General features: G+C 38.6%; 3 protein-coding genes across 3 annotated transcripts; all 3 read right to left on the bottom strand.

The window, feature by feature from the left end:
• Window positions 1-614: 614 nt before the first annotated feature.
• On the bottom strand, window positions 615-9,154 carry LOC143138776 (troponin I, cardiac muscle-like). Its single transcript, XM_076299160.1, has 14 exons — window positions 9,068-9,154; window positions 7,252-7,286; window positions 7,122-7,158; window positions 6,870-6,998; window positions 6,368-6,457; window positions 6,097-6,270; window positions 5,891-5,968; window positions 5,703-5,770; window positions 2,648-2,693; window positions 2,008-2,136; window positions 1,582-1,671; window positions 1,317-1,490; window positions 1,131-1,229; window positions 615-879 (listed from the first exon to the last, which is right to left on the bottom strand). Exons 2-13 carry the CDS (start codon window positions 7,257-7,259, stop codon window positions 1,140-1,142), a joined length of 1,113 nt encoding a protein of 370 aa, XP_076155275.1. The 5' UTR covers window positions 7,260-7,286; window positions 9,068-9,154; the 3' UTR covers window positions 615-879; window positions 1,131-1,139.
• A 1,401-nt stretch (window positions 9,155-10,555) lies between these two features.
• Window positions 10,556-12,177, bottom strand: LOC143106950 (troponin I, fast skeletal muscle-like). The gene is made up of 7 exons (XM_076271452.1): window positions 12,147-12,177; window positions 12,017-12,053; window positions 11,765-11,893; window positions 11,269-11,358; window positions 11,008-11,181; window positions 10,766-10,855; window positions 10,556-10,644 (listed from the first exon to the last, which is right to left on the bottom strand). Exons 1-6 carry the CDS (start codon window positions 12,152-12,154, stop codon window positions 10,775-10,777), a joined length of 519 nt encoding a protein of 172 aa, XP_076127567.1. The 5' UTR covers window positions 12,155-12,177; the 3' UTR covers window positions 10,556-10,644; window positions 10,766-10,774.
• Window positions 12,178-15,757: 3,580 nt separating this feature from the next.
• On the bottom strand, window positions 15,758-20,866 carry LOC143106926 (troponin I, fast skeletal muscle-like). The gene is made up of 8 exons (XM_076271423.1): window positions 20,781-20,866; window positions 18,749-18,781; window positions 18,619-18,655; window positions 18,045-18,173; window positions 17,568-17,657; window positions 16,297-16,470; window positions 16,121-16,210; window positions 15,758-15,952 (listed from the first exon to the last, which is right to left on the bottom strand). Exons 2-7 carry the CDS (start codon window positions 18,754-18,756, stop codon window positions 16,130-16,132), a joined length of 519 nt encoding a protein of 172 aa, XP_076127538.1. The 5' UTR covers window positions 18,757-18,781; window positions 20,781-20,866; the 3' UTR covers window positions 15,758-15,952; window positions 16,121-16,129.
• Window positions 20,867-20,951: the final 85 nt, after the last annotated feature.

Genomic DNA, 20,951 nt, shown 5'->3' with positions numbered 1-20,951 from the left:
CTGGAATTGATCTCTTCCTGTGGGTTGGTTTTATATGTAACTGGTCAAATGTTATCTTCAAATTCATTTTTATGGGGTATAATTATGAGGGACATTATGCAAATTGTAGTTCTATGGAAAAGCTTCCTTAGCAGTTATCATAAAAGAAAGCTTTTATCAGTGCCAACTGTGCTCTTGATGGCTATTGGTCAAGTTTTGGCAAGTTAAAATTTTAATATTTGAGCTGAATATCATCATGAAATATGGTGAGTGGGTCTAATATCATACCTGTAGATCCTCCATAGACCTTCTCCATTTCTTGCATCATAGACTTTGCCCCTCTTTTTTATAAGATCCAAGAAGGTCATGCAAAGCATCTGCAAATTGGATATATTGCACAGTAAGGGAGGCACTGAGAACTCAGACTGGAGTCATTAAATATTGTAATTTTGTCCACAAAAAGTAGAAAAAAGTAAAGAAACTCACCATTTCAGGATTTTTTGGGGAAATCAAATATCAGGGCTATCATCTACCCCCTGGTAGCTAGTTTTCAAAATAGATTGAATTTCCAATCAATTATGCCAAATAGACTTCAATGCAAGAAATAAGGAACAAGAAAAAATAATCCCCTTGAATCTTTTATTGAATGATTGTAATCTGTCAGAAACATACACTGGCAAACAGTATAGTGGTAATAATTATATAGATACATAGATATGACATCATCCTTGACACCCCATAGTCCAAATGCTAAGAAGCATGTTCCGAGATCTCTTGAACATTGCGGGGTAAAAAGAAAGTCCTGGCAAATGTTGGCCTCAGCGCCCCCAATCTGTTTTTCTTGTCATCAGTGCCAGCCTTGTCCTCAATATTCTTACATCCGTCACCAACATCAGCAGTCTGGAGAGATATGAGAGTAGATTATTATTTAGCGCTATATCATTTGGCATTCAAAAGGCTTAACAATCATTCAAGACAACTCATATGGTTCAGTGTCAATAATGTCTACTCACCTCCTCCTTGCTGCAGAACAGCAAACAAACAGAGAAAGAGGCAGCACTTGCTGGCTGCATTTCACCACGGAGCTGCTTCTATGTACGTAACGTTTCACTGCTTATTTGAATGTTCTAAATTTTCAATCAAAAACTCACCTCTCATATTTATGCCTCAGCGCCCTCAAACATCTTCTTCCTGCCACCCATGCCAGCCTTGTCCTCAATGTTCTGACGCCAGTCACCAACATCTGCAGTCTGGGAAGATATGAGAGTCAGATATGTATGTGTGTGTGTGTGTGTGTGTGTGTGTGTGTGTGTGCTGTATGAACCCAGAACACTCACCTCCTGCTTGGCCTCCTTCTTCACCTGCTTCAGGTTGGACCTCAAGTCCATGGTAACCTTGTGCTTGGAGCCCAGCAGAGCCTGAAGCATCTGATCGGCAGACATACGTACTTTCTTCAGAGCTGGCTTCTTCATGCCCTTCATCTCTGTTACCCTGAACTTGAGCTCGGCAATCTGCGATGAGAAACAAAAGTCCTTGAGATCTTTGCCATCTGCAGAGAACCGGATCTCTCCATAGGTAACTAAGTGTGTTAATGACAATCACCTCTTTCTCTCCCTTGGCGATTTTGGCCTCGGCATCGTACCTCTCATCATCAGTCTTGTCGATTTTCTGGTGCAGCTCTCTGCACAGTTTCTGAAAACAAAACAAACGTGTACATGAACTCAACCAGCATCAAACTTCCTGGATGCACATTTCCTACAGCTACATTTTACTTCATTAGAACTCGGCTCACTTGAAACATAATGAATTCCCAAAGTGTCTCTGTTATTTACTGTGATAGTAGATGAACGCTATGTCATGTCAAACATACTAATTATGAGGGTATGAACCACATCAGAATCAAAACAAGGCTTGTTGTAGATAAATAGCCTATGGTAGTAACCCTCACTGCTGTAGTTCCTTTCACCTGGGACTTGCAGCAAGAAAGCTTATTCCTATACGTGAACAGGTGGTCCCTGCTTGGCTTACCAGCAGGTCCTCCAGAGAGCAGGAGTCTGGGATGGGAGGGCAGCTGTCACTCAGGTGCTGCTCCTTGGCAGCAGCAATGTCAGCAGCCTCATCTTCCAGCCGCTGAGCGGCAATCTGAAGCATCAGGCTCTGAGAAAGAAGTGGGGGAAACCAATTTGATTAATCAGATTGATTAATCTGAGGCATTTCTGTAGGGCCTCCTCTTGAAAAGTATGATTAAATAACTTTTAAAGCTCCCATCTCAGGTTCAGAAAGCATATTAATACTTTTACCACAGAGAGTTTCTAACTGAAGTTAAATAAAAGCTTATTATAAGACCTATTTGTGAAATAGTTAGGTATGTCTTCTAAAGCTTGATCCATCAAAAAGTATGATCTAAAATGACAGGTATACATATCCAGATTACCCCACAGAGACACAGCAACCAAATGTTTATTTGTTTATTTGCCTTATGGCGTAGTCCTGTAAGCTACAAGCTGACATGTAAGTCAGGTATAGTGTACCATACCCTGCAATAATTCTGACTCAATAATACAAACATAAAGTGAATATCTGAAAGTTTCTCCATAATTTCGCAGCAATTATGTACAAAACATTGGTGCATAAAACTTGTCCTCAGGTAATGTGCTTTCAATATTACCTTCAGATGATGCCTGCGGCTTGATGTCATCTTTTTCCTGTGTGATTACAGAATGCAGAACATTTTGTTAGAGAATGACAAGTATTTAGTATTTTTTAGCAGATTTTCTAAAATAAAGAACAGCTAAATACTTACTCAGACATCTTAGCGTCTGTGGTTGGTCACTCCCTTAAGAGAAATACAAAGAAACAGCAACTATATTTAAGTCATGGTTACAGTTGTTTTCCCTAATCAACACACTAGTACGCATTAAGCTTCACCAAGTATGGCTCCTCTTTTACACAAAGAAAGCTGGCTTCTGCATAGTAAATTAATGCATAGAAGAATGCTTAGAAGGAGAGATAAGTACTGTTGTATTGTACTATCTTTTGAGCTTTTTTCATGAATTGCAACAGCCATGAAGCAAAAGAGCAGTTTAAAAGCCAGAGCCATAATTAGAGTTCCTTTGAGTATGGGCCGAAACTATCTGATTGACACCTCAGCGTGCACAGCGACCTACTCCTAACATTAGGAGTCTTTCCACTGAAGGGGGAAAACGATGCTGCATGGGTGTAGGGTAACAAACAGGGACATAATCCCACAACTTGATGTCTTGGAGCAGCCAGGCAATCTAAAAAATCCAGGTCTAAACTTTTCCCAAAGCCCAAAAAATCTGATCTGCATTTATATTTATTTCAGATGGTTGGCCCCTGTACTTTGGGGGAAGCATCCCCTGATATATCAAACAACACAAGCAAGTGAAATTCCAAAGGCAGGGAAGGATCTGACCTGAAGCCACAGCATTTTATATATTAAAAAAACCAATCCTGATACATAGCCCTGCAAGACTTTGTAAAGTAAAGTGCAAGACTATGTAAAGTAAAAAACCTCTGGAAAGTACTCCAAATTGCCAATAAACCTGCTCAATTTAAATGTAAATGAATGCAAATTGAGTTATTATTTATAGCTTAACTGGAAAGCAGAGCAAAAATAATTGTCTAAGTGATTGGTCATAATGCCTTTCATTTATGATATTTTAGACATTACCAACCAGCCATTGGAGTCACATAGTATTCCGAAACCAAAAACATCTTAATCCATTTCATCCTCAAACAGCATTAAATACATGTACTCTGTTCAGTCATATAACATTATTTTATTGTTTCTACTCTTTAGAAATCACAAGAGCGGCAGCATTCCAAACCACATACACTCTATGAGAACAGACAGCTGCACCATAGATGAATAGCAACTCAGAACACTCAGTACTGCGGTAAACAACATAGCAAAGTGTTAACCCTCACCTATGAGTAAGTGGACGATAGAAAGGCTCGACAGGTGGAGGACAGAAGACGGAGAAGGAGTGGCACGCAAGTAATGATCAGATCTGGTATATATGGTGGACATCCTCAGGCGCTACGTAAAAACCTCCCCTCTTTATGGTAACGCTAGACATGCCTGGTCCCCATAAATACAATCTTTCTCCGCTTTCCAGAAATACTTTCTTTGCTTAAAATAGACTCAGGAGAATTCTGCATAACCAGATGTGAAGACGACAGACGATGTCATGCTCAGGGAAGACTTGTTACATAATTGCAAAACAGGATCACACTTTGTTAACACCTTGGTAAACAATATCAACCTGAGATCAACTGTGATTTCGGGCATTCTAAAATATTTAGTATTAGGTATAAGTTGCTATATTCCAGCATGTGGCCATGTAGTATATAGCCACAGTACTTGACACAGCAAAGAAACTTCATGACTCATGGAAAATAAGGTAACTTCCTGTCAATCTATTTCAAAGTATTTTGCAAATACAAATAAATAGATATGTATTGTATATAATATATATTGTATATATGACATGAAAACAAAGTCTACTATGAAACATAATGAAATATTTGTCAATGGTCAACATGGTCAAGTAAACATGAGAGCGGTGTAGGATGTCACCCAAAGCAAAGTTTTCTGCTGGACACAGTGTAAATAACAAGTAACAAAGTTAGTACTAACATGTATGCACATATGAGTGATTTCCTTACTTATTACGTTGACAGACGGGTGGGTGGGTGGGGGGGCGCTGTGACTGCCATCTTCCTCTTCTTCTTACAGTACCATCTTTGTCAGATCCCAGCTGATTGATGCCACCATCTTTGTTAGATTCAAGGAGATTGATCCTAGCATCTTTATCAGAACCCAGTTGAGTGAATGATCCAGGTCTGCTTCAAGTATAAAAAGATCATGCTTGCCTGATCCCAGCTTCACCTAGGAGATGCAAACATTTTTAGATATGATTGCCAAGTGGGGAGATTCTACAGAGGAAAAACTTACTTACTTCAAGTACTTACAGTACTTGATATGAATTGTGCATGACTGCATACATAGATTAATTAAACATAAATACATAGATCAAATGTTTTGCATGTTACTGCAAAGTTTGGTAAGTGTACGTGTAAGAGTATTTAGTTGAATTTTAAACTAATTCTGAACATTCTTTAGTATTACATGCAAATGGTCTGTTTTTTGTTTCTGTTTTGAATGTGAACTTACCATTGGAACAATGCAACTGGGACTAGGTCAACATTCTTCGTCGCTTTCACTGACACAGCAAATATGCATTACTAAATAAGAACTCAGCAGTCTCTCATTACCTGAACAAGATGGGCTTACATTTCACTGTCCTTAACGAAGACCCCAAGAGGACATGAGAGAGCGAGAAGGGGAGGAGGAAAAGGGTGTGTATATGTTGGTATGTGTGTGTATGCATGTCAGAGAGAGAGAGAGAGAGAGAAAGAGAGAGAGAATGTCTGAACTCTGTTGACATCTTGTGGTGGAAAGGCCTATAACTTCCTAAAGCTGATAGAGGAGGAAATATGTCTATCTACAGAATTCATTCATTGAAAAGCCAGAAGAGAAAGTGATCTTAAAAGTGATCTTTTAATGACTTGGCTGTAACTGAGGTACATCTGCTATGTACATTTGTACAACAAAATGCATGTTTCAACTCAAAACAAACAAAAAAAAAAAATGGTGGAAAAAAAATGGTGGAAAAGAAAAGCCTCAATGTCCTAACACATCTTCCTTCTGCAGTCCATTCCGTCCTGGAACCTCACAGTTCTGGACGTCACCAACTTCTTGAGGCTGCAGAACAGTAAACACAGACAGATGCTAGTCTTGCATTCCACTACAAAACTGTCTACATGCACCTTTTACTCCTGAATCTGAACGGCTGGACTTGTAAATGTCTACTTACCAAATTTACGCCTCAGCGCCCTCAAACATCTTCTTTCTGTCCTTCTTGTCCTCAACGTTCTGGCGCCAATCACCAGCAGCTGCACTCTATACATTTCACATATCATTAATATATGTGTGTGTGTGTGTGTGTGTGTGTGTGTGTGTGTGTGTGTGTGTGTGTGTGTGTGTGTGTGTGTGTGTGTGTGTGTGCTGTATGAACCCAGAACACTCACCTCCTGCTTGACCTCCTTCTTCACCTGCTTCAGGTTGGACCTCAAGTCCATGGTAACCTTGTGCTTGGAGCCCAGCAGAGCCTGAAGCATCTGATCGGCAGACAAACGTACTTTCTTCAGAGCTGGCTTCTTCATGCCCTTCATCTCTGTTACCTTGAACTTCAGCTCTTCAACCTAATGGAGGCAACAACAAACAATAAAACATTTTTTTTTTCCAATCTCTGGCAAGCACATTTTCTTTTACATGCATCTTTCACATCTGTAATATTACCTCCTTTGTCCCCTTTGTGACCTTGGCATCTGCATCATATCTCTCGTCGTCCACTTTGTCAATCTTCTGATGGAGTTCTTTGCACAGTTTCTGAAAAACATATAGAAACATCACAGATAGATACACAGTTCCTTACCAATCACATGTTACAATTGGTGAGCATATTTGGTCTTTTGCACTAATTTTGTAAATACAGTGGTAATATTTCAACTTTTCACAAAACTAACATTTTGCATTATGTTACTTCATTGTGATTAAAATGTGCTGCTTACATTTAAGTTGCAAAATGTATTTGTGACAAAACATGGATCATGGTTAAAGTAACTAAGCAGTGGTTCTACATGAAGTTTGTTAGGGCTTAACAACCTCAAACAGCTTGTATACTATATTGGTCACAATGCCATTCAGGCATTAGTAAAAACAGTGTTTCCTAATATTGCCATTAAATAATTATTATTATTTCATAATTATTTCATTAGTACAGGATCCTTGGCCAGCCCACCTGAAGGTCCTCTATGCTGCTGGGGAGGTCCAGGGGGGGGCAGTTGTCATTCAGGTAGGCCTCCTTGGCCTCTGCTGCATCAGCTACCTCTTGGTCAAGCCGCGATTGAGCAATCTGAAGCATCAAGCTCTGAGAAAAGGAAGACGATGAATGAGATTGATGGACACAACGAAGAATTCCACAAATGTGATGAAATGACTGGACAGAAAGGGCGAGTCTTGAATCCAATTCCCATTGAAAGAGCGGGTTTACCTTCAGATGATGCTTGCGACTCGATGTCATCTTTTTCCTAAGGGGAAATGCAAAATGCACAGATTAAAACAGACTGAGTGACTATAGGAATACAAAACACCAGCAACAGGCAACATGGGAGAGTACTTACTCAGACATCTTGGCTGTTGATGTTTTTCTCTTTACCTAAGAGGGAAAAACAAATATATATAGGCTATTAATCAACTAAGGTAACAGAATGTTTTATTTTACAGATTTGGTTCTTGTAATGTATGTATGTATAATAAGTGTCTTGATAATGAACATATATTCAAAAGATAGCACCACCTAATCCTTTGCAAGACTTGATTCATACTGGATTACAAAACTATGGCACTTAGAACTTTGTCGATTCAATCAGCTTTTTCACATTTCTTTTAAATGGCATTGACAACTGGTCTAGTAGTGTGCTGTGACTACTGGCCTTGTGTCATATTTGCTGCGGTATGCAAGGCCCTCGTGAGCCTTTTTATATGGGCATTACCATCAAGAGCAAACCGAAATGACGCTGAAAGTGATCGGTTCAGCCTGTCAGCCTAATATCATGTAGCGAAAACTGATCCCGTGACATTTGAGCCGCTGTCGCTGTGCGAAGTTGATTAATTGAAATCTTTCCAAAACCTCATCAGGGAGGAGATCCACAAATGTTTAATTCCGGAAAATACTTTTTTTTTAAAGTGCCTGCCCAAATGCCATTAAATTATGTCCATTAAATGTTAAGCTGATTTTCAAATCTTTTATTAGTAGTCAACCATTCTCAGTAGCACATCGATTAATACAGCTTTAAACATGTTGTCTGTAGAAGTGAGCTGGTTCTCAAGCTTGATTCTAAGGCATAGTCACGGATCACATTACATTTTACATGTGGATCTCTGTGTTTCTATATAGTAGTATGATACAAGGAACAGCAGGAAACGTACATACTTCACTAGTGTTGACTATAAATACATATAAGAACATACTGGAAAGTCATGTATAAATCTTGAAATCCAGAAATGAGCAATGAACTACTATTTGTAGTTAACACTATTGGTATGTGAACAAAAAACAATGACCAAAGATATGTCAGAGTAAAGTGGCAAAGTTGTATAAAATATATGGTATATACTGGTTTGATTACATAGATTTTGCACTTTTGACAAATATTTTAAGAGTGGTAATTAGGTTTTGAAGTTTTCCCTTAGCTTGTGTTATCTTTTAAGAGTGCAGACGTCCAGGACAGGACAGTTTGTCATGGAATGTGTTTTGCTTGAAAGATGACAGACACTTGATCCTGGGCGTCTGCAACAATCTTTAGATAAGCTACAAAAAGAGACCGACCCAGAGTCTCAAGTAACAGAAAATTAAGCACTCAAGGTAAGATAGATAGATAGATAGATACTTTATTGATCCCCAGGGGAAATTCAAGTGGACACTGTCTCTAAATGTTTCTCTAACACCTTTTAATTAATCTGATCTGACTCATCTCAACCATCTTTTAATCATTTTTTTTATAGTTATATGTATTTGTATTGCTTTTTTAAAAGGATCTTTCTTTTATTATTCTTTGTATCTCGTCAGTTACGAACATAGGTTTTCATCCATCTACAGCCTATTTTGCAAGTAATTTTCGTATTCATGTCATTTGTGTGTATTTACAAGAGGAATTGTCTTTCTCCTCATATTCTAATCAAATAATTGTAAGTGTGATCTTACTATAAAAAAATAAACAGATTAGAAAAATATGACAGTAAATGAAAGACTTAAGAGTAGGGAAAAGAAGGCTCATGAAAGGAAAGTGTTCATGATGTTTTAATATCATTATTTCCCATATTAGTTTAACCTTTGGAACCCTGTAACATGACCTATACATTAATACACTGAGATACACAGCACAGGAGAAAATAGAAGAATAATCAGCAAGATAGCAAAGGAAAAAAATCTCTCACCTGACGAGAAACGTGGACAAATAGCACTGGGTGGTGTGAGAGTTCAAGGGTAGAGGCGGGCAACCACTAGCATCGATGCAATCCTTAGATCTGGTATATAAGGCTGGCAGCATCCGACACCAGAAAAGATCCTTTCCTCTTTATGGTCATGCCACTCCTGGCAGCACCCACTCACAGCAGCTCTGCTTTAAATAGACAGAATACCAGTATTTCCAGATGCCTGGTTAACAACAATTATTAAAAAGATGCATAGTAGGCTTAAGGACAAAACAATGACCACTTTTGATGGTGGTACACAAGAATAAACCCACTTTTTAAAAGTAAAAAAAAAAAACTACAAAAAACATGATCTGTTTGTTTCCGGAGGTCTTCATAAGTATTTTGTATGTGATTTCCAAGGAAGGGAGAAACACAGCAGAAATCACATCATGTGTGAGGATATGTGCCCCCCACTTACAGAAGTTATATCACCTCAATGCTGCTACAATGAGGGGCGGACCAAGTACGAAAACATGGATGTTCAATGGGGAGAACCAATATGCTTAGATATGTATGATTATAATTAGCTTATGTGACAGCTCCAACTAGAAACAACACACATTTAGATTTTGCTGCATCAGGAAGCATTTGCAGTATCCCAGTACTGGCCAATAGCCACCAAGGGAAAATATTGAGAAGTTGAATATGGAAAATGTGGGGTGTGTGTGTGTGTGTGTGTGTGTGTGTGTGTGTGTGTGTGTGTGTGTGTGTGTGTGTGTGTGTGTGTGTGTGTGTGTGTGTGTGTGTGTATGTGTGTGTGTATGCTATATGGGTCTGAGTGATAATGGTGGTGGTTAGGTCTAGTAGTGTACCTGTTCCCCGGGGTGTGGGTTCTTCAGGTTGCTGTTCTATGTTTGCTCCCTCTCTGACCTCATCCCCATGTCTTTGCTTTTCTACTGCTGGTCCTCTTTGGCTCTGTTAGGAGACAACCTCACGACCAAGTTTGCTCAAAAACAAGTCACATGCTTTTACATTAGAATCTACATGCCACAATTTTTAAACATTGTAAATAAGCAGGGGATTGATACAATGTATTTCATTAATATAAAGCAATATTTAAACTACATCCGAACAAAACTTCTCCCTTAGTTAGACTGCTAGAGAGCATGACAGGGAGAGAGAGAGAGTGACGAAAAAGAATGTGTTTACAGCATGCGTGCTTGTGTCTCTGCATGTGTGTGAGAAAGAGAGGGGGAGGGGGGGTAAGACGGTGAGCTCTGTCACCACCTTGTGGGTGGAATAAATCATCTTTGAAGCTGAATGCCAAATATGTGTCAGCAAAAACATTCTGCATAAAAAACCCAAAACAGTAGGTACTTTAAAACACATTGTTTAATGAACATAGTCTGTAACTGTAACAAGTACTGTATTTTGATAAACAAAGGCATTTGTTTCTATCAAGATTTAGGGAACATAAAAAGACATGAAGCAAAAGTATAAATGGCCTCAATCCATCTTCTTCCTGCCTGTTCAATCCATCTTGTTCTGTCCATGTTTACAATATTTTTGAGGTGGAAATCAACTTCTGGGGACACGCTCTAGGAAAGTATAAAGAAGAGATAACTAACCTTTTTTGTCTAGAATTATTATTCATCAGCAGATTATAGACATGGGCCCTTCAACTCCAACCTTAATGTCGTGGAGTTCATAAAACCTCACCTCTTAAATTTATGCCTCAGCGCCCTCAAACATCTTCTTTCTGTCCTTCTTGTCCTCAACGTTCTGGCGCCAGTCACCAGCAGCTGCAGCCTATACATTTCACATATCATTAATATATGTGTGTGTGTGTGTGTGTGTGTGTGTGTGTGTGTGTGTGTGTGTGTGTGTGTGTGTGTGTGTGTGTGTGTGTGTATGTGTGTGTGTGTGTGTGTGTGTGTGCTGTATGAACCCAGAACACTCACCTCCTGCTTGACCTCCTTCTTCACCTGCTTCAGGTTGGACCTCAAGTCCATGGTAACCTTGTGCTTGGAGCCCAACAGAGCCTGAAGCATCTGATCGGCAGACAAACGTACTTTCTTCAGAGCTGGCTTCTTCATGCCCTTCATCTCTGTTACCTTGAACTTCAGCTCTTCAACCTAATGGAGGCAACAACATTGATTTTTTTGCCAATCTCTGGCAAGCACATTTTCTTTTACATGCATCTTTCACATCTGTAATATTACCTCCTTTGTCCCCTTTGTGACCTTGGCATCTGCATCATATCTCTCCTCATCCACTTTGTCAATCTTCTGATGGAGTTCTTTGCACAGTTTCTGAAAAACATATAGAAACATCACAGATAGATACACAGTTCCTTACCAATCACATGTTACAATTGGTGAGCATATTTGGTCTTTTGCACTAATTTTGTAAATACAGTGGTAATATTTCAACTTTTCACACCACTAACATTTTGCATTATGTTACTTCATTGTGATTAAAATGTGCTGCTTACATTTAAGTTGCAAAATGTATTTGTGACAAAACATGGATCATGTTAAAGTAACTAAGCAGTGGTTCTACATACGGCTGCTTTACTGAAGTTCAAACAGCTTGTATACTATATCGGTCACAATGTCGTTCAGGCATTAGTAAAAACAATGTTTCCTAATATTGCCATTAAATAATTATTATTATTTCATAATTATTTCATTAGTACAGGATCCTTGGCCAGCCCACCTGAAGGTCCTCTATGCTGCTGGGGAGGTCCAGGGGGGGGCAGTTGTCATTCAGGTAGGCCTCCTTGGCTGCTGCTGCATCAGCTGCCTCTTGGTCAAGCCGCGATTGAGCAATCTGAAGCATCAAGCTCTGAGAAAAGGAAGACGATGAATGAGATTGATGGACACAACGAAGAATTCCACAAATGTGATGAAATGACTGGACAGAAAGGGCGAGTCTTGAATCCAATTCCCATTGAAAGAGCGGGTTTACCTTCAGATGATGCTTGCGACTCGATGTCATCTTTTTCCTAAGGGGAAATGCAAAATGCACAGATTAAAACAGACTGAGTGACTATAGGAATACAAAACACCAGCAACAGGCAACATGGGAGAGTACTTACTCAGACATCTTGGCTGTTGATGTTTTTCTCTTTACCTAAGAGGGAAAAATATATATATATAGGCTATTAATCAACTAACAGAATGTTTTATTTTACAGATTTGGTTCTTGTAATGTATGTATGTATAATAAGTGTCTTGATAATGAACATATATTCAAAAGATAGCACCACCTAATCCTACGCAAGACTTGATTCATACTGGATTACAAAGCTATGCTAATTTCTTTGCTTTTTACATTTCTTTTAAAGCAACACCAAAGAGTTTTTTGTACCTTAAAATAATGTTTCCAAAATCGTTTCAGTGGTTCATCAACTCATAACAGGGTGAACGGCACTTTGTGCATTCGCTTCGCAGCCCTCTATCGACTATAATCGCCCTATGTAAGTTTGCCGGATCGGGTAGCGGATCTGTAGTTCGATGGAATGAGACATAAGAAACTAAAATTTGACTTGCATCTGATGTCGCAATACATCATACTTTCATAAAATCATGCAACATGTTCTACCTTGTCTGTGGACATTGTTATTTGCAAAGCCGGTGCTTGATAAATAAATGGTGCGTGTGACAGAGGAAAAGTTCTTTGGTGTTGCTTTAAATGGCATTGAATGGTAAAACCTCATTAGGTAGGAGATCCACAAATGTTTCATTCCGGAAAATACTTTTCTTGAACTTGTGATTTCCTCAGTTCTAGCATAATATTGTGTAGCAAAACTGGGTCCATAACATTTAGACTGTTGTCACATCATTAAAGGAGTTTGGTGTTGCTGTTTTTTGTTGCTTAAATTCAAAAAGACCCAAACAATAGTACATATAAAAATAGTAACAAAATGTGAAGAAACAGCGCAATGCCAAATATGTCTATGCTGTGTGCAAACCAGCTAGCACCTCTGGGTCTCAAGTAATACCACTTTACACCACAGGTGGCGCTGTATAATACAGTGCAAGTCCATGGAAGAGAGCCGTCGCACACATGAACGTGCATTCAAGGCAACTGAATACTACACTTCACATTTTTCCAGAACCCCATCAGGCCGAGGATCTCAAATTAACATTGAAATCTGTAAGCATGTAAATCTCTCAGTTTGATTCTGCCTGGTTTCCAGCCTTACTACGTCATTTCAATTTGTGAATAGAGTCTGGCCACTCACGATTGGGAAACGTTTCCAATCCTAGCATTGGGGCGTAGAACTTATATTAACTTTGAAATTATTTGTCCAGCCTAACCATTCATATTGATCAGTGATTCCCAACGTCATCCCCTCTCGTTGCTGATTGGCCAGGCACCCTGCTGGCTGAGACACCAGGCCAGGCTATCAGGCTACCAGGCCGGCCCAGGTTATCTATACAGCAGGAAACTGAAGGAGGGAACTGGGAAGGGAAGAGTTTCTCAACTGAGCTGTGAGGTTATTTTTGGTTGCATATTAATTTAAGTTGACATGAATGCACATCATGTTCTTGTTAAATTTACACTTGACAATTTGCTGAAATTAAATTTATACATTCATTTTGTTACATTCTTTGTGGTGGACAGTATGATTTTCTATGTGATACAATTATATTGCAATGCTGATGAAAGATATGGAAGGCCGATGTAGCTTGGTTCGGTTAAAATATTGTTGAGTTGTTGAATACTGGATGTTCTACTTTTCCAAACCATGCACCTGCAGTGTTCATTCATTGCCATATAGTATATTTACAGCAGGGCAATTTGTTTTCCTGGCTTGTGTTGGCTTTCATGAGTGGCCTAGCATAAAATAGTTTGGCGTGGAGTGGTGGAGTCGGCCTCACTCCAAAGTGAACGACACTTGATCAGGGGAGGCTGGATCAAGTCTCTCCTACCTCAGCAAATTAAATGTCCCAGGTGAGAGCGGGGACAAGATCACTGAGTGTTTCACCTTTTCTTTCAACCTAGCATACCTTAACTCTTACAGTCTAATCATCTCCACAGTTATGTGTGCAGATGACCTATTTCTCAAAATTTTACACAAATTCTTGGTATTTCATCAATTACAATTATATCAACAATTTGTCATTTAAAATCGCCATTACTAACATAACTAAATTAATCTGTTCCATGTTTTGCATGAATCTCTATACGCATGTCATATGTGTTATGTCAAGAGGAATTCTCCATTTGCATTTAATCACATTGTTTAAAAAATAACTGTAAGCAAAAACAAAGACCTATTTAGATTAAACAGTCAGGAATGCTGAGTACAAGGACCATGGAAGACATGATCATACAAAAAGCATAAATGTTGACTTTATATAATTATAAATATAACATATATCTGGACCCACTTTATAATTACACACAGCACCAGAGGAACTATAAAATCCATCAGCAAGATAGTAAAGCAAAGATCTCTCACCTGACGAGAAACTGGGTGGCGAGAGTTCAAGGGCAGAGGCGGGCGACCACTAGCATCAGCGCGTCAGATCTGGTATATAAGGCTGGCAGAATCCCACAGCAGAAAAAAGGACCTTTCTCTTTATGGTAATGTAAACCAGGACAGCATCCAGACTTAGCAGCTTGGGCTGACAGCACAGGGCTCCTAAAGGTCATCTAGGCTGGTACTGAAAGGTCATTGGTTCCATCCCCTGCGCCTGGGGGGGAGCATAAATGACAGGGGTCAGAATGAACTGCACTTTCCCCTCCCACAGCATCAATGGCTGCAGGGAACTTAACCCATGCGCTGTCGCTGTAGTGATTGCCCACCCATCTGTGAGTGAGTGTGTGTGTGTGTGTGTGTGTGTGTGTCAGGGATGGAAATTAGCACCAGCCACCAGCCAAATGCTGGTAAAATATGAGAGTGGCTGGTCAATTTCAGACACAAAGTAATATTTTAATATTGAGTAGCTGGTGAATTTGACCAAAAATATGCTAGTGGCTGGTAGATGTACACATTTTCAAAATATTATTTGTGTGTGTGCATTCGCTACCCATACTGCCCATTTTAATCACTTTCTGATGTGCTGTAGTGTGTGTGTGTGTGTGTGCAGTATACCTGTAATATCAACATGAGTCAGAGGGGGAGATATTTCTTTGTGTTGCGGTCTTGCCATTGGCTCACTCTCTGGCCCATTCCCATGTCCTCTTGACCCTTTAAGGAGACAACTTCAGGACCAAGTTTGCTCAAACACACATGTAACGTTTCTTTACAGACTGAATCAATGTATTTTTCATGTATTTCATATAATCAGAGACATTATTGTTTCATTCAAATAAATAATTGTTTTGTCAGGGAAAGTAAAGTATAACTCACCATTTCACCAACTCATGTTTCCATTTGCACTGCTAACATGCATTACAAAATAAAAATGATATGGCTGCAGTTACATTACATACGAGAGAGAGTGTATATATGGTGTGTTTAGGGTGTGTGTGTGTGTGTGTGTGTGTGTATGTGAGAGAGAGAGAGAGTGACGAAAGAGAGCGTAGTCATGATGTGTTTAGGGTGTGTGTGTGATTGGGGGGAGACTGTGTGGGAGGAGATCTGACAGATCTCTGTCGACATCTTGTGGAAGGAATCAGACTCATGACTCAATACTACTGACCGTGTGTAAAAAAAACGTAATGCATAAAAAAGTCAAAACTAAGGGGTTCTTTAAAAATCGTTGTTTAATGATTGTAGTCTATAGCAAATATGTCTGCTATATATATAGCATATGGAGTACATTTGAGAATGGAAGGCATTTGTTTCTGTCAAGAAAAAAATACAGGCAACATGAAAGCACAAAAGTTGGTCTTTTTCTTCCATCCACTTTGTCCATGGTTACAATGTTTTGAGGCTACTCCTGGTGCCTGTGGGAAAGTATAAAGGAGAGATAACGAACCTTTCTGGCTAAAGACAAAACTAACAATATTAGACAATATATTAGACAATATTGGACAATATCAATCAGCAGAGTATGGATGCAGTATGAACCCCGTAGCTCCAACCTAAATGTTGTGGAGTTCATAAAAACTCACCTCTTAAATTTATGCCTCAGCGCCCTCAAACATCTTCTTTCTGTCCTTCTTGTCCTCAACATTCTGGCGCCAATCACCAGCAGCTGCAGTCTATAAATTTCACATATCATTAATTTGTGTGTGTGTGTGTGTGTGTGTGTGTGTGTGTGTGTGCTGTATGAACCCAGAACACTCACCTCCTGCTTGACCTCCTTCTTCACCTGCTTCAGGTTGGACCTCAAGTCCATGGTAACCTTGTGCTTGGAGCCCAGCAGAGCCTGAAGCATCTGATCGGCAGACAAACGTACTTTCTTCAGAGCTGGCTTCTTCATGCCCTTTATCTCTGTTACCTTGATATTGAGGTCGTCTATCTGAGGACGCAATACAAACACTGATTTTTTTTTTGCTAATCTTTCACAAACATATTTTCTTTTAGGCTCTTGCATGTCAACTCGGCCGATGTTTGAAAATCTCTCCACCTGATTTTAGAGGTTTTATATAGCTACTTCCAATACTATACAATCATTTTGATTCCGGAGACAGATATGCACTTGTTGTACAAAGCTATGGTTAGTTTGCTACATTTCACAGGGTTTTTTTGTCAGATACATCCTCTCAAAAACAGGAATCAAGTAATTGTGACAGATTGTGAATTTCATTTTTTTCTGAAATCTTAAACCTCCAAGCCTCAAAAGTATAAAACAATCCAACTCATTTTTCATTTGTTGCTGTAAAACAACAGCAGGGTAACTGTGCACTTTGAAGGCCAAAGGTGATTTGGAAGAAACTGGCCCATAAAGATAACAACATGTATATCGTAAAACAACCAATTACCAACCATTTCGTTCTAAAATTCTAAAACGATGTTTTTTAATACTTCAAAATAACATTTGATGAATGAACCTTACATTTTTCAGTAGCCATAGGTGTGTAGATTTGAACAAAATCTAGTTTGGTTCTTACCGGGACTTTACTGCCTGAAATATCCGATTTTGAATACCACGCTCAGAGTTTAGTGCTGGGCTGTTGGGTGCCTATTTCCAACCTTTCTCACGGCTCATCAACGGTTAGACCGAAAATTCTCGTCGCAAATCAAAATTCCACTGGAGCTCCAAGCGGATTTGTATGTGCAGCTTTACAACACTGTTTACAGCTCTTCGAGTCACGGTAAAATGTAATTTTTGATACATAGCTTATTTAGATACACTTATGGTGTGGGTGCTTGCGTTTCTTGGTTTGTATAGAAATTAATGAATGAAATACAGGACGGTTGGTAATAGGTGACGTTCCTTTAAAGCTAAAGCTTATGGCACCTCTAAACTCCCCCCTAACTAGAAGTGGCTGTTTCTTAGAAAATTGCCATATTTCACTCATATTTGGGATTCTTCTCCCAAAAGAAGAAATAATACAATTATGAAGTGAGAACGACTGGTTGAGTTGACACGGGATGACATGATAACAGAATCACCTCCTTTTGTCCCTTTGTCACTTTGGCATCTGCGTCGTATCTCTCTTCATCCACTTTGTCAATCTTGCCGTGGATGTCTTTGATCAGTTTCTGAAGAACATTAGATATCATGAAAACAAACAAACAAACATAGGTAAGGAATAATGGATGACATGGCGTTCAGGTATCAAGAGAGATAATGCACGTTTGAGGTCGGCCCCGATGCAAAGTGAAGATAAATAACCTAGATAAATATTATATGTGGCCAAATATATTTGGTCTCTTCTACTTATTTGAATGAATACAGTGGTAATATTTTCAAGTTACCATGTCATGGTACCAAAATTGTGCTAAATGGTGTTTGATTGTGAAGAATGTACTGTATGATCTTGTATGGCATGAAAATTATTCTAAAAACTATGTATCCTACTATTCATTATATTTTCATTTTGTGTTTGTCACAGGGCTACAATTTTACCGGAGACCGGACTGACTTACCTGAAGTTCCTCAACACTGCCAGGTAGACTAAGGGCAGGGCAATGCTCCTCCAGGTAGGCCTCCTTTGCCTTTGCAATCTCAGCTGCCTCTTCTTCAAGCCGTGTTGAAGCAATCTGAAGCATCAAGCTCTGAGGACAGAAGAACCATGAGAGAGAGAGAGAGGATGATGGGCCTTCAGAGAATTCGACACATGTAAAGAAATTACTGTAGACCAGGGTGCCCAATGTATGGGCTGCACCATTAGTCCTAAACGTATGTCAATTGCTAGGAATTTCTGTCCCAACCAATTTTTAAAGGTTAGCTGCAGTTCATTATCTGACCACAGTTTTAAATGTGGCTATGAGGGGGGGTAGGGCGCCTGGGGGGTTGGGTGGGGGGGGGGGGGGGTCAACAGATCCATGACACAAGTGAATACAGCCAGGGTCACCACTGATGAATCGTTGTCCATCACCATGGGGATCAGCATGGAGGCAGTGGCATACTGACAAATATATGATGCATCGTAAAGTCACATAACTCAACATATTTTTTTTATCCGCAGCCCTTCACCCAGATGCAACTGAAAGGACTTACCTTCAGATGATGCTTGCGACTCGATGACATCTTTTTGCTGAGGGGAAATGCAAGGTTTAGTACAACAGACAGAAGGACTAAATGAAATACATAGGCTAATACCAGCAAAATGTTCTTGGGAAATACTTACTCTGACATCTTGGCTTGGTGTTGTTATCTTTATCTAAGAGGGAATAACAAAAAACAAAAACATCCATTGTAATCGAAGTGAACATGCACATACTGTAGATCATATATGCTTTGATAATGAACATATATTCAGAGAATACAGTACTATCTAATTATGTGTAAGAATTCATTACTTTTGGATTACACATGTTTGGTTATGATTTTGTTTACTTAGCAGACACTTTTGTCCAAAGCAACTTACAGAATATGAACAGAAGATAGTTACAAAAAAGTATATATAGTATAGTATATATAGTATAGTAAAAATTACAGCTTTTGTTATAAAAGCCTATGTTAAGCAAAATAGTATTAATAACAATTACATCAATAAATGTAAATAATGAAAATAAACAAAATCATAAATATACAAACCATAACTAAGAGAATTAACTAAATGTAAACCCCTCTAATGTAAACCACCTAAAGCTTTGTCCATACCATAAATCAATCCAGTTTGATAGCTTTTCTGTTACTTTTGTTTTCTCTAAAGGCATTAACTACTGGCCTGGTGTGGCCCTTTCAACACCAGTGTGGTGCCCTTCGATGTATGGAAGGCCCTAGTAGCAATTAGGCACAAACAAAAATGACTTTGAAAGTAATAAGACTGTATAACACTGCATAGTAAAAACTGAGCCGGCAACATTTAGGTTGCTGTCCTTTTGCTAAGATCAGATCCTCCAAAACCACCAGGCAGAAAATCAAACCATTTGGTATCTTGTAATACCAAGTGGTACCACATGTTGGCACTGTATTACATAAAATGCCAGTTGATGGAAGAGTGACGTGGCTGCGTGCAAGACAACTCGAATCCTACTGAATAAGGTTGCAACTAATATAAAAATAATAAAAATAATCAAATGTTTTATTTATTCAATTATTTAGATCGTTGATTAATGTGTCAATTATTTTCTTGATTAGTCAATTAGTTATTTGCTATGCTTATGACATTTGTTAGATGATTTTGTCCAGAGACAATATACTGCATGAACACTAAATAAGTTACTTCGTTTCAAATAAAGTTGAACCTACATTAAGTATAATAGTAACAGTAATAAGCTGTTTTCATATCAATTAATAAAAACTTGAAAATCCCAAAACCATCACAAGATTTGTTTTGTTTTATGTATGACTGATAAAATGTCAGAAAATTGTGAAAAAAATTCAATCAATGTTTCTCAAATATTATGGTTTCAATAGGATCTCATAATTATAACTGAGTCCAATATTTCATTAACATTTATGTTTACATTTGTTTACAAGGAAATTTCAATAGTTCACATGATGTTACATGAGATTATTGTTGATGGGATTTCAACTCCCATAAATAAACCAGGTTTTAAAGTTTTCCCTGAGCTTGCACTTGCATTTTAAGGGTCCAGTTGGTTAGGCAATGGTCAGGACAGTTTGCCAAGAAAATGTGTATCACTTTAAAGATGGCAGACACTTGATTCCTGGGCATCTGAAATAGGGCTGCCTTGTACCAGGCCAGTATTGCAGGAGGACACTGGCTCTGATGCCTCACTCAGTTATCCGACATTAGAAAGTTACCATCTTTAAAATAATATGTATGCAAACAACATTTTTAACATCTCTTTTTATCAAATTAGTTAAAAACACAGATTAGCACTTGAAAATGGTTAGAACATGACCAATTCAATCTACTGCATATTTCACATTGATATTTGCATTCACATCGCTTACATGTAGCTATACAAGAGGACAGCTCTTTCTGCATTTCATCAAATCAAAATATTATTTGAATTTAATCAATTAAATGTCTTATTTTGATAATCAAGACAGAAGTAAGATAAATCAACTTTTAAGATATCAGAAATGTCAAGTAAAAAAAACATACATTTCTGTTTTTATATTATAATTGTCAGTCTTACTTGATTAACACACATCTTGACCCAAATTACAATGATCCATTGAGATACACAGCAGTGTATCTACTACTAAATTACTTAGCAAGATAGCAAATAAAAAACCCTCACCTGATTAGAAGTTGAACTTAAAGGTGTGAGAGTTCAAGAATAGAGATAGGCAAGCACTGGCATTAGCAGAATAGGCAGGTCTCGTTTTTATGCCTGGTAGCATCTGATGCTACAAAATATCCTTCCCTGTTTATGGTCATGCCACTCCTGCAAATCCAGCTCCAATTTAGC

The sequence above is a fragment of the Alosa pseudoharengus genome, unplaced genomic scaffold (genome assembly GCF_046254945.1).
Source record: "Alosa pseudoharengus isolate Yale_2024_CS ecotype anadromous, Long Island Sound unplaced genomic scaffold, YU_APseudo_1.1 YU_APseudo_1.1_scf_10, whole genome shotgun sequence".
NCBI classification, from domain to species: Eukaryota; Metazoa; Chordata; class Actinopteri; order Clupeiformes; family Clupeidae; genus Alosa; species Alosa pseudoharengus.
The sequence above is the reverse complement of the archived record's forward strand: the minus strand, read 5'-3'. Positions and strand labels throughout refer to the sequence as shown.

Coding starts and splice junctions, on each gene's coding strand:
- LOC143106926 (XM_076271423.1), bottom strand. Junction 16,471..17,567: donor TGACAAAGGGACAAAAGGAG/GTGATTCTGTTA, acceptor TTGCGTCCTCAG/ATAGACGACCTCAATATCAA. Junction 16,211..16,296: donor AGAAGGAGGTCAAGCAGGAG/GTGAGTGTTCTG, acceptor TGAAATTTATAG/ACTGCAGCTGCTGGTGATTG.
- LOC143106950 (XM_076271452.1), bottom strand. Junction 11,359..11,764: donor GCAGCATAGAGGACCTTCAG/GTGGGCTGGCCA, acceptor TATGTTTTTCAG/AAACTGTGCAAAGAACTCCA. Junction 10,856..11,007: donor AGAAGGAGGTCAAGCAGGAG/GTGAGTGTTCTG, acceptor TGAAATGTATAG/GCTGCAGCTGCTGGTGACTG.
- LOC143138776 (XM_076299160.1), bottom strand. Junction 6,458..6,869: donor GCAGCATAGAGGACCTTCAG/GTGGGCTGGCCA, acceptor TATGTTTTTCAG/AAACTGTGCAAAGAACTCCA. Junction 2,137..2,647: donor GCCGCAGGCATCATCTGAAG/GTAATATTGAAA, acceptor CTTCTTTCTCAG/AGCCTGATGCTTCAGATTGC.